Source organism: Salvia hispanica, chromosome 1 (genome assembly GCF_029641045.1).
Source record: "Salvia hispanica isolate PSC_SH4W2 chromosome 1, Shi_PSC_v1, whole genome shotgun sequence".
Classification (NCBI taxonomy): Eukaryota; Viridiplantae; Streptophyta; class Magnoliopsida; order Lamiales; family Lamiaceae; genus Salvia; species Salvia hispanica.
The window spans coordinates 55,612,052-55,624,873 of record NC_142692.1 but is presented as its reverse complement, the minus strand read 5'-3'; the positions used below and the strand labels follow the sequence as shown (position 1 = coordinate 55,624,873).

General features: G+C 36.0%; 3 protein-coding genes, 1 long non-coding RNA gene and 1 pseudogene across 4 annotated transcripts; 2 read left to right on the top strand and 3 right to left on the bottom strand.

Moving 5' to 3' along the window:
* Positions 1 to 3,327: 3,327 nt before the first annotated feature.
* On the bottom strand, positions 3,328 to 6,284 carry LOC148934177 (uncharacterized). The gene is made up of 2 exons (XR_016135407.1): positions 5,859 to 6,284; positions 3,328 to 3,793 (listed from the first exon to the last, which is right to left on the bottom strand). It is a non-coding gene; the product is annotated as an uncharacterized LOC148934177 (long non-coding RNA).
* Positions 4,390 to 5,014, top strand: LOC148934178 (uncharacterized). The gene is made up of 2 exons (XM_089062412.1): positions 4,390 to 4,411; positions 4,494 to 5,014. The coding sequence occupies exons 1-2, from the start codon at positions 4,390 to 4,392 to the stop codon at positions 5,012 to 5,014; spliced, it is 543 nt and encodes a 180-aa protein (XP_088918538.1).
* Positions 6,285 to 6,599: 315 nt separating the features above from the next.
* LOC125218034 (3-dehydroquinate synthase) lies at positions 6,600 to 10,375 on the top strand. Its single transcript, XM_048119628.2, has 10 exons — positions 6,600 to 6,746; positions 6,838 to 7,038; positions 7,294 to 7,460; positions 7,593 to 7,691; positions 7,783 to 7,851; positions 7,913 to 8,053; positions 8,148 to 8,237; positions 8,412 to 8,573; positions 8,742 to 8,811; positions 8,886 to 10,375. The coding sequence occupies exons 1-10, from the start codon at positions 6,698 to 6,700 to the stop codon at positions 9,008 to 9,010; spliced, it is 1,173 nt and encodes a 390-aa protein (XP_047975585.1). The 5' UTR covers positions 6,600 to 6,697; the 3' UTR covers positions 9,011 to 10,375.
* Positions 9,303 to 10,097, bottom strand: LOC148934176 (serine/threonine-protein kinase PBL35-like). The gene is made up of 4 exons (XM_089062222.1): positions 9,989 to 10,097; positions 9,803 to 9,898; positions 9,420 to 9,679; positions 9,303 to 9,320 (listed from the first exon to the last, which is right to left on the bottom strand). The coding sequence occupies exons 1-4, from the start codon at positions 10,095 to 10,097 to the stop codon at positions 9,303 to 9,305; spliced, it is 483 nt and encodes a 160-aa protein (XP_088918348.1).
* Positions 10,376 to 11,023: 648 nt separating the features above from the next.
* Positions 11,024 to 11,532, bottom strand: LOC125219156 (eukaryotic translation initiation factor 5A-2 pseudogene; annotated as a pseudogene).
* Between the last annotated feature and the right edge of the window lie 1,290 nt (positions 11,533 to 12,822).

Below are 12,822 nucleotides of genomic sequence, written 5' to 3'. Positions count from 1 at the left end.
GAGTGTAGCAGTTAACCTGAGATGGGGTGTCTTGGAAGCATTGCATTGTAACTCTGTTGCCAAGTTGTAGCCTTGTAGGTCGTTTGATATGTTGTTGTATGCGAGGGTTTACTTAAGGATGTATAGCTTTAGATGACTAATTCGAAAATTATCGGTGTGCTTCATTGTTTAATTTGTAGTTTCTCTTACATCCCCTAAATACTGTAAGCTATTTATGTTGTCTGCTTTGTTGAAAAGCTTCTATCTCTACTTTGGAGTTATTAGGTCTGTTTAATTTTTTTATTTTTAGGATAAGTTTGTATTGATTGGATGTTGTGACGATATCCAAGGCTAAGATGCAGCTACAGTGGTTCGGTGCATTTGTCCTGCCACTGTATTTTTCCTGTAGCTGTAACGTTAATACATTGATTGCTTGACAGAATTCCCGGTAGTTTAAGGTCATGTTTAGTTGTCAGGATTTTGTCTGGGAAAGTAATCCGATTCCTTAAATTTTAAATTCTTGTGTTTGTTTTAGTTTTTAATTAAACTGGGAAAGTAATCAGAATCCAAAAACAAGGTCCAGGAAGGTCCAGGATTCTAAATCCTAACTTTTCTTAGGTATTCTTTTTCCCAGTTTTAGGATTCTTGCATATTTAAGCAATGTAGTATAGTTATATTATTATTATTATTATCATTATTATTATTATTATTATTTACAATGTTTTAAAAATAATTTAAATTTATAAATCATACTTAATTTAACTATAATAAATAACTATAATTAAAATTATCATAATTATAACTATATTTTATAATAATTCATAATAGTAATTAATAATTTATTAATAATTAATAATTAAAATATAATTATATAATATAAATTATATAATAAATAATTATTATTATATTTATAAGTTAATAATTAATCAATAAAGTCATAATCCAATTTTAATTTATAAAAATTATTCAATTATAATATCCTTAAATATATAATTATAGTATAATAATTATTATATTTATTATTATAATAAATGAATATTCGATTACATGTAACTATATTTATAATTATATTAGCATATATTATAATGGATAATCCATAATTAAACTATCCATGGTAATAATAAATATAATAACATAATTATTATTATGTATAATTATTAATTTATTAAAAATTTTACAATATTATTCTTTTTTATAAATAAAAAAATATTAAGTATATTTTTAGTTTGGTGTTTTAATTAAATATAAATTTAAAATCTTGATATTGACCAAACACATGAAAGTAAAATTACTAGGAATCATATTCCCGGGATTCATTTTCCCAGGAATCATTTTCCTTGCCAACTTTACTTTCCCGCCAACCAAACATGGCCTAAGGGTAATGATTCTGATCCGCGCGAGGATTAGCTAGACGGAGATACTATTTTTTAATAATAGGATATTAATACCACAAAAATTTTCAATAATTTATTTTTACCCACCGAACTTTGAATTGACATACACCCTCGTCCCATTAAATATGCAACATTTGTGAATCGGCACAGATTTTTATGTAGTATTGTTTTGTAAGTTAATGAATAGAGAGTAAAGTAAAAGAGATGAAAAAGTAGAGATAGAAATGTTTCCATTTTAGGAAACATTTCATTTTCAATGGGACAATCTAAAAGTAAAACGTTCATTTTTAATGGAATAGAACAGAGGAATTATAATATTGTGAACTTAAATAGTTATTAGATTTTTTGCATAGGTGATAAAATCTACTACATTAAAATTAGATGGATAACCATATCTGACTTATTTTTCCCACCGGCAACAAAATCTAGCTACACTAAAATGAGATGGATAACAACATCTGACTTTTAGGGACTTTGTGATCACATCACTATAATTTTGTAGTTGTAACTAACAAATGAAATGTATTCTGATTTTGTCCGTTCGTGGAAAAAATTCAATTCTTATTTAAGTTAGTCATATTATATATCAAGTTTAAAGTTTGTGAAAATAATAAATTTTTGAAAAGTTTCGAAATATTAGACGCGAATATCCCTTTAATAATATAGGGAAAATACTTAGGCTTGAAGACAAAATGAGAGTAAGCCTATATTCCATTGCCAAAAATGTGGTTGTATGATTTGGTTATAAATTCATAGGGTTCTGCTTGGCCAACACTCACATACATCATAATGGACGGAGGGAGTAAGTTGTTTGTTTAAAACTAGAAACACTTAAATACTAAGAATTTAGCTGATGCTTTATTTCTTATTATTTTCAATCTCTACTGTGTAAAATTTAATTAGATAATTTAAAAATTCAATTACTATCACTTCAGTAAATCATACACGAATTTCGAGATGGGCCGCTGCAGCGTCAGGTCGATGTGTACCAAGGGCGGCTGAGTAAGGTCTAGCGGACCGCTGGCTGGGTCGAATGCTCCAGATTTCAAACTTTGACTTTTTAGCTATCTTTTTAGGCCTATTTTGCACATGTATCACAAAACATGTTAAAATACAAAAATAGACAAAAATGTATAAAATAATTGATTTGAATTGCAACTTTGATATTCAAAATGGACCAAATAAAGACCTTCAAATAGTGCAAAATACGAGCATATCAGCTGACCCAAATCTATAAATAAGAAATAGAGATAATTGAACATGCCTTGTGTATGAAGTAAGTGAGTAGTACCCCAGAAGCGATTTTCTTGATTTTTATGTGTCAGCTCATGATCTAAACAAGTCACACACCCTAGTACATGCTCCTCGACACCGAGGACACCCTCGAAGAGCAGGGGATTTTGTGACATTTCAAATGGGCTATCTTGTATTTCTAATAAGTTGTTTATAAGTATGGATCCTTGCAATAGGCCTTGTAGGGTGTAAAATGCACTAATGTTTTACAAAACACAAACACAATATACAAATGAGTTTTTTTTTTTTTTTCTTCTTCAGATTCCATAAAATTTTCTCTTGAAATACTAAAAATAAAATAAAATAAAATATACTATAAGTGCCATTTAATCTTGAATGGATCCTTTTATATGTTTGAATTTGGAATTGCAATTAGGATTAGTTTTAATTATTATTGTTGATTTAAGCTATAAATAATTATTTTATACTCCCTCCGTCGGACAATAAGAGTCCCATTCACCAACGGCGCGGGTTTTAAGAAAAGGTTTGAGTGTATAATAAATGGAGTGTGATAGTGAAATTTGGGACCCACTTAAAGTATTTGTTGATTACAAAGCTTATTCTTTTTGTTTCTCGGACAGATTTAATTATTTTTAGTTTTAGTTTTATTATTCCTAATTTAAATTTCTGAAAAATTGAAAATAAGATGGAAAAACACAGATTAACACAAAAAGCTGCCTTCCATTTCACATATGTACCGAAACATGTTCAGATTACAAGGAGGGATTACAAAAAATTTCAAATTCCCTCTTAAACATTTTAGAGGGAAATTTGAACTAAAATTTCCCCTAAATTTCAGAATTTGCAGCACCCCTATAAAATACATTAACAAGGCTGCATTTAACACAACCTCCACCAACCTCCCAAAAAAACAAAAAACCCAAACATTTTACATTACCATTTCCCTCAGAAAAGCTTCATCATTGGGATAGAGGAGGGGTCAAGACAGAGTCTACACTTAAGTAGCAGTAGGAAGAACTTGGTGGTGCAATTCCTCCTTAAGCATAGCACTGATGGAGTGCTCATAAAAGGGGCAGTGACGGAGGCGGCAGAAGAGTTTGGCATCAGCAGAAAGACTGTTTACAGGATGTGGAAGGCAGCAAAAGAGCAGATGCAAAGGGGGGAACCTGCACACATGGAAGACAAGGTTAAAGGATATCAACATTCAGACAAGTTGGACCTAGATGAAGAAAAGGTTAGAAATTTATCTGTGCTTGAAAGGTCTTCCATTAGAAAAATGGCAAATAAATTGTCAGTAAGTAAGAGTGCAGTTAGTCAGTGGATTAAGGAGGGTAAACTCAAGCCACATACAAATGCTATAAATCCCGCATTGACTGAAGTGAACAAGTTAGCTAGGTTGAAATGGTGTCTTAGTCAACTTCTACCAACCATAACTGCTGGTAGAGTTCAGTTTTAAAGCATGCACAATATAATCCACATAGATGAAAAATGGTTCTATATGACCAAGACAATATACAGGTACTACCTATTGCCGGATGAAGATGAGCCATATAGGGCATGCAAGTCAAAGAGGTTTATCACCAAAGCGATGTTCATGTGTGCAGTATGTAGACCAGTATTTGGCCCGGATGGCCAGACCAAATTTGATGGAAAGTTGGGTATTTTTCCTTTCACTGAAGTGGTACCAGCAAATAGGAAATCAAAGAATAGGCCTAGAGGTATACTTGAGACTAAACCGATTCCAGAAGTTAACAAGAATGTGATGAGAGACTGCCTAGTCTACAAGGTATGCTACTTTTCCCAATCTATCAGATCTTACCTGTTTATATAAAGATCATCATCTAGAAATATTTATTTTTGGTTTACAAATTGTACTAGCTATTAAGGCCAAGTGGCCAGATTGGGCAAGCAAAGAAATTTTCATCCAGCAAGACAATGCCACACCCCACATAAATAGTGTGGATCCTGAATTTGAGGATGTAGCAAATTCAGATGGATTTAAAATCCAACTGATTTGTCAACCAGCCAATTCATCTGACACCAACATACTAGACCTTAGCTTTTTCCGGGCTATTCAAACACTGCAGCATGAGAAACCATGCTCTACTGTTGATGAATTGTTGGGAAATGTGTATAGCTCTTATGAAGAGCTATCACCGCAGACCCTAAATAAGGTTTTCCTCTTATTGCAGGCTTGCCTTACTCAAATGCTGATATTCAAGGGTGGGAACAACTACAAAGTCCCTCACATTAACAAAGATAGGTTGGAAAGAATAGATGTGGATGAGAAGCTTGTGAGAGATGTGCCGGAGTACTTACAGCTACCAGAGAACAATGCAGGTGGTGCATATGACATTGGACCTTTGTCTACTGCTTTTGGGTTCTAGATAGATAGGGGGATGCAATGATGTGTTTTGGAAATCAGGACTTATATTTTTGGGTAGTAGGTGCTTATTTTTTTGTGTTTTGTATGTAGAAATAGTGCAAAGAACATGTAATGCACATATTCACTAATGTTTAATACCAAGCCCTCAGAAAAGCTTCATCATAGAGCAGGAATAGCCTCCAAACCTCTAAAGAGGTGGCTGAACATTGCATAATTCACCATATTGAATAGATAGACACAAATCAAGCACCACCAAATCAATCCACAAGGCAACACCAACAGATGCAAGCACCACCAAATCAAATCACAAGCAACACCAACAGAACCATCAAAACAACCCCAACCAAGCCCTCAGAAAAGCTTCATCATAGGGCAGGAACAACCTCCAAACCTCTAAAGGGGTGGCTAAACATTTATCAATCCACAAGGCAACACCAACACATCCATCAAAGCAACCTCAATGCAACAACATTACCTTCTGAAAATATTTAATCATACAGCATTACACATCAAACAACAGATTTAATGCCTCCTAACCCAAATTGGGGGTGGCTAAACATTGCATACTTCACCATATTGCAGAGACATACATAAATCAAGCACCACAAAATCATATCCACAAGGCAACACCAACACATCCATCAAAGCAACCTCAATGCAGCAACATTAACCTTAGAAAATATTTCATCATATGGCAGTACACATCAAACAACAGATTTAGTGCCTCCTAACCCAAATTGGGGGTGGCTCAAACACAAGACAACCATAGCCCATAAAAACCCCAAAGCAATCAAACCCTAAGAACCTCCAAACCCTAGATAGAGGGTGGTTCTCAGTAAACTCACAAATTCAGAGAAGATCCGCCATGCCAGGCAAGAGCATCACCAAGAAGCTCTTGAACCACTCCTCCTCCTCTACTGGACGCCTCCTCCGTCGCTTGGTGGCCGGAGTTTCAGGGACTACAGTTGGGAACGGATTGAGCTCCGTCAACGGAGATTCAGGGACAATGATAGAGACAGAATCGCTCTCCCACCAAGAGCCCAGCTTATAGTCTGGTGTGTCGGGCACAATCAACAAATTGGCGTCCAGATCCTCCAGATCTGGCGTTTCTGAGGGAAGGTCCACTGGGATATCATCCCATGATGTCTTCCAATAGATTTCTCGATTTGGGGAAATCGGAGGAATGGGTGAAAGGGGAGACGGCGTGGGTGGTTCCATTTCAACGAAGTTGGAGGCGATTTGGGTGGGAGGAGGAGGAGGCGGCGATTTAGGGTTCTTGAGATAGAAACGGTAGCTAGAGATGAGAGAGAGAGGGTGAGGAAGTGAATGTGTGAATTGAGAATAGAGGGTTGGAGATGAGAAAATTAATTGTTGAATTATTTTTGGGTATGCCATTTTTGTAATTTAAGTGAATGAGTAAGGGTATTTAATTTATCAAAATATGGAAAGGGCAACTGGGACTCCTATTCGCATACGTCCGAAAATGGTAAAACGAGACTCTTATTGGCAGACGGAGGGAGTAATTATAATCAGATTTTTCGAGTAACACTAAAGGGGGGAAATTGTTAAAACTTTGCCACATTAGTCATTACAGTAGCGATTTTGGTACAAGTACAGCAACCATAATCAAATAGAATCAATCCCCTTTCTTAAACATTGCCTTCATTTTCTTCACAACTTGTTAATGGCTGCCCTCTTTCCTTCAGCTTCTCTGCGCCAATCTGACATCGAAGGTTCGTTTCTTCTTCTTCTTGAGCTGCTCCATCGTTTTTCTTCGGAAAATTCAATATAACAATCAATTTAATAGTTGGATAATGCTGGTAGGCAAATTGGGAGTGGCCCATTTTTCGCTTCACAATAAGAAAACTACGCCAATTTGGCAGAGTGGTTTTTCTGTAAAGTCGCAAACGAAGCAAGTTTGGATATGGACGCAGAAGAAAGAAGTAATGACAGCTGCTGTGGAGAGGGGTTGGCGTACTTTCATCTTTCCATCTGATTGCCGTGAGCTTGCTTCTCAGTGGACGTGTAAGCATATACCAATCTCATCCTTAGTTTGTTATCAAGATTAGTGTTGTGTCAGTGTGAGACATAATTTAATTTTAGGATTACAGTTCAAGTGTAGTGTATTGTGGTTTGTGCGTTTTATATCAATCAATATTAGATGGTTTGACAATGAATGGAAATAATCTCAGTCCAATGCTAACATAGTCTTAAAATTTTACCCTCAATGTTTTCCCGCAAGTCATAATTCTATTTTACTGTAATTATAAATTCTTGCAGCTTTGGCATTGTTGTCTCCTCTCTTTGTAGAAGAAGGAGGGATCTTTGATGGGGAGCACATCAAAGTCGCCACCCTCTTCGAGGTTTCTTCATCCGCACAGCTGAAGAATCTCCAGCTGTTGAGTGATAAAGCAGATAATATTGTTGTGGATCTGCTGGACTGGCAGGTGGTTGAATCATTCTCACCTTCTTCTGTTTTGTGTATAATTTTAACCAATGATCTGATTAGTTGGAGTTGTGTTAGTATTGAATGTTATCTTTTGGTGTATCTGAAGATGGCATGTCTCTATATTTCCTAGGTGATTCCTGCAGAAAATATTGTTGCAGCAATTCAAGGCACTCAGAAAACAGTCTTTGCCATCTCAAAGACGCCATCCGAAGCTCAATTGTTCTTTGAGGTAGCTTCCTTTATTTATATGATAAGAATGGAGATAACCGTCCCCAAATTTTCTAAGATATTGCTTGTTCTTGATAAATATACTGTATCAGGCATTGGAGCATGGTCTGGGAGGTGTGGTTTTGAAATCAGAGGACGTTGATGCCATTTTTCAGTTAAAGGTAATAACTTTCTTCCATGAGATTTTATGTATTTCCTGTAATGTTGCCTATATGTCTTTAGGAGTATCTGGACAAAAGAAACAACCAAGGTAGTTTACTGGAATTGACAAAGGCCACGGTCACTAATATTCAAATGGTGGGAATGGGTGATCGTGTCTGCGTTGACCTGTGCAGCCTAATGAGACCCGGCGAAGGACTTCTGGTTATTCTATTGCTGACTCCGTACTCCTTCTTATGCATATATGCATTTGCATTCTAACATGCGGACAAGTAATTATCTCTTTCGTTTCTCAAAGGTTGGATGCTTTGCTAGAGGGCTTTTTCTCATCCATTCCGAATGCTTAGAGTCGAATTACATTTCCAGCAGGCCTTTTCGGGTCAATGCGGTATGTTTTGATTACATGATCAATATTTTCCAGGAGTGAAGCAATATTTGAGTGTTGATTAATACGATCAATATTTTCCAGAAGTGAGAATTTTCTCTCTTCTACGATTTCTATTTCAAGTTTGGCTGTATTGTGCTAGTTTGCTTTAGTTCTGAAGTCTCTTGGATGTGCCAGGGTCCAGTACATGCATACGTTGCTGTTCCTGGGGAAAAGACTAGCTACCTTTCAGAACTGAAAGCCGGGAGAGAGGTAGTTGTTGTAGACCAAAATGGGATACAGCGAACAGCCATTGTCGGCCGCGTGAAGATAGAGACAAGACCATTGATCCTTATTGAGGCAAATGTTCTTTCATTCTCTTGTGATCCATTATTCCATTTAATCTTTTAAGGAATTGTTTTGCAGAAGTGTTGTTTACTTATCTCATGTGCACTCTGCAGTATGATTTCTATACAAGTAGAGAGTTTCTTGCATATATTTTAATTGTCAGCTTGAGTTGCAATGCAGGTATTTGATCATCATCAAATTTCCTACACTATGATCCTTCAAAATGCTGAAACAGTTGCTCTTGTCGGAGGTAAAACTTAGTGAAACTATATTTTTTGTTATCATTTTAGTCCTACATCTATTGATCATCGCTGTCCATGGCAGCGGGACATCAAAATCAAGCCATTCCCGTGACATCGTTGAAACTAGGTGATGAAGTTCTGCTAAGTGTGCAGGGAGGTGCACGACACACCGGTATACAAATAGATGAATTCATTGTTGAGAAATGACTCTCTATGAGTAATGGTTGAATGCTAGTACTACACATGTAATGCTTGCTTCTGTGTTGCTTTGTTGTTCGCCCGAAGCAGAATAGAATCTTATGCGGTTGAGTGTTAGTCATAGACAGTATCACACAAGCCGGCATGTTAAATAGGTAAGTAAAATGCCAAGATTTGCTACCGATTTTGATGATAGTCCAAAATCCAAGTCTCTTCATCTTTAAACAGACTAACTATGCAGCATACTCATCTCAACATTTATGAGAAAGGCGATAAACAGAGCCCAAGAGATCACCTCGCCTCAATGAATATCATACCGCTACATGGTATGAAAAAAGCAATCATGTCTCTCAACCAGCTGAAGTTGATCTTGGAGAAGAATGAAAAGAAACATGAATAGGCGGTCAGAGTTTGTTACATGGAGAGACTCCTCATTTGCTGGTCGTTTCGTCTGCAATTTACTGCCTGTTATCGCATTCATGTTTATGCCACCATGGGCATCGCTCATTGCCTGGAAATAGGAAGTAGACCTCGCCATGTCCTTGAGGATCGGTAGCAGCTCCAGAGCTGGAACCACCTCGCTCATAGCAAGTCTAATCTTCGAATCACGGTTGAGGCAATGAACAGCCAGCTGAGCGGTTCTCTGTATGGATCTAGCTCTGTAGAACCACCTCTTCTCTTCGAATCAAGGTTCACGGTAGAGGATTGAGAAGTGCCCCTCCAGACTAGGATCAATTAGCCTGTAGAACCACCTCTTCTCGTCGAGGAAAGGCCTACTCCCCTCCACCCAGCTGTGCTTACCTTGAGGTCTGCTCTTGTCCATGGATCTTCGCCCCATCAACAGCTCGAGCAAGACCACTCTGGAACTATAAACATCGCTCTTTGCTGTGAGATGCCCTGAGAAACGAGACAATGTCTGAGAAGCTATTTTCGCACTTGAACAATTCATTTAACAAGAGGATGAGGAAGTTAGCTGTTATGACAAACTCTGGAGCAGCATAGATATATGTCCCATCGCGCATGTTGGCACGTACGTCTTGTGTTCCTCGGGCATTGATTTGGCTGCCCAAAAGTAGCCTCTGTTGCTCCTCGACATTTATGCACAGGCTGCTTGGTGAAAGCTTGGACTGTCTCGATGATGAAGGTTGTTTTGTTTGAGAGTTTTGGGGCAGCTTGATCCAAGCCAGCAATTATCTCGCACCATGAACTTTTCTAGGTATTTAAATTCTTATAATTTTAACATAACTGAATTCTCAGTTGGAGTTTCTGCAATAAAAAATATTAATGTAAAGCAAAATCTAGCATTAATATTATGTACTAATATGATATTATTCAAGATAAATAACAGTTTGATGGTTTTCAACCTTTCATTTATGTTCCCTTGTTATACGAAGCGCCCTTCTCAATTATCTAATTCAAACTATATCATCGAACTATTAAAACATAACCAAAAATACCAATAGAAGAAAAACATCTGTTAAAATTATTTTAAACCGGGACATTATATTTTCCTCATTTACTTTATTAATTTTGCATTAAAATCATATCATCCAGTAATAAAAAAAACTTTTTTTTTGAAGGAAAGGAGCATTCAGTTGTTGGGGAAATTAAATATATTACTATTGGATCCTCTTCAAATGCTTATAACACCATAATCTAAAATTAAGACTAAATCTACACTATTGGATTTTGAAATGAGTGAATGAGATTAAAGCTCACAAATTTCAATAAATAATAGACAAAATATCAACATAAGGATAATATCGTCATTATGTTATCATATGATAATTTTCGTGGGGCTAGGATTAAGAAGGAAAAAGGACAAAAGATATGAAAAGGATTTAAATACATCCCTCTATATATATATATATATATATATTTTTTTTTTGGAAAGAGGAAAAGAAACATAATAGCCATCCTAATAATAGGAAAGTGGTCTCCTTCATCGTCGAGGACACAAACCATCAACAATCCAGTCTAAAACTATCCTGAATCATACGATTGAAAATGATCCTCCCATCATTTAGAAAACTACTCCCACACTACTTGGGACCGATATCCTTGAGGGCGCAGATCTGCTCCTCCCCCATTGCAGACATAACACTCACAACAAGGTCCTTCCCTTCAGCAAACCCATCCTTGATCTGGGTAAGGAGAGCCTCATCAGTAGGAAGACGGAGATCATCCTTGGTATTACCATTGTCAGTCAGCAAGCTCACGAATCCATCCTCGGAGATGTCGATAAGCTGGTAGTCAGTGCGATTAACATGTGGAACATCACAATTGTGGGAAGAGGGAACGATATCCTCGAGCTTCTTGGAAGTGAAGATGTCAATTGCAACAAAGTGACATTTGGCATGACCGTGCTTTCCAGTTTTGGAAGTTGAAACCTCCACAACCTTGTAGGGGCGGCCCTTGATAACAATGTAACCGTTCTTACGGATGGTGCCGGCCTGCTGGGGTAAGTCTTGGAGGCGCCGGCATCGGCCTTTGATTCGAACTGATGCTCCTCGTCCGACATCCTCAACGGCGACGGCGGCGGTTAGAGTGAGAGAATGGCCTGAAAGCAAAAGGATTTGTTGGGAATGTGTGCAGAAGGCAAAGCTGAGGGTTTACAAATATCAACTATATGACATGAGAATATCAACAAATGTACAAGAAAATATCAACACAGTTTTATTGATATTTTACCTACACTGTATTGAGATTTTGCATACACTATATTGAGATTTATTTTTACATTTGTTGATAAAATCTGCTTATCAACATGCACGGAAATTGAAATATAATTTATCAAATTTCATCACCCGAACAATGTCGTAACATATGCAATTGAGATCTCGTTGAAATCCTTATAAAATTATCTTTATTGATCTATTTTTTGCGAAAAAATAATTTAAATCGAGAGAGTTACGTAAAATTTAATGTTTGGATATGATTTTGATAAAAGAGAATTGACATTAATACCCTTTAAGTTTATTTAATAATTATTTTAATTTAAAACATAATCCATGTGACATTATTTCAACTATCAGATCTCCTAATCTAATAGCTAAGATTTAGTCTTAATTTGTGATCGTTAATTAGTTAACAACTATAAAAGGTTCTTGACAAATTTAATTTTTTTTTTCTCATATTTCGGTTTATTTTAGAAAGGAAAATTGTACTTAATAAACTTTAAAAATTGGTTTACTATAAAGTGAATAAATTATATTTGCATGAATTTGATATATAGATTTGGAATCGGTTTTCTAATTTCAAATCTATTATCGCCTAAATTTGTGGGAGAAATATTCCACAAGTGTACAAAGCTATATTAGTAAACGCAAGCTAGAGTATCTAACTAGTACTTGAGTACCTTGAATTATCGTTGTTCACTATCTAGCCTAAGAAAAGGGTTTGTTTTATGATTCTAAAATAACTAACTAAAGCATTAAAAGTAAAAAAGCAAAAGATAGTTTGGTTGTGATAAAATATGGAGAAAAAAGCAAAGCTTCCGGATCCAACATACAAGTGTCTCTCTTGATTCAATGAACTAAACCTATTACCTATTTTAAGTCTAACTATTAAAATCTTCTTATAATATAATAGACTCTGACTACTTTAGCTCCTAAGACCCAAGCCCTCACAAAAAGTCGCTTCTGTTGAGTGCATATAAAAACCATGTAAAACTAGCTATCTAGCAAAAAGAACGGTAAAAGGACAAGAACAATCAAAACAACCACAAGGATTAGGTAAAACAGTTTAGTTCATAAATTAAAACATATAGTCATAGTCTTCACAAAAAACCATACCAAAATATTTAGCTACTCATGTTCATA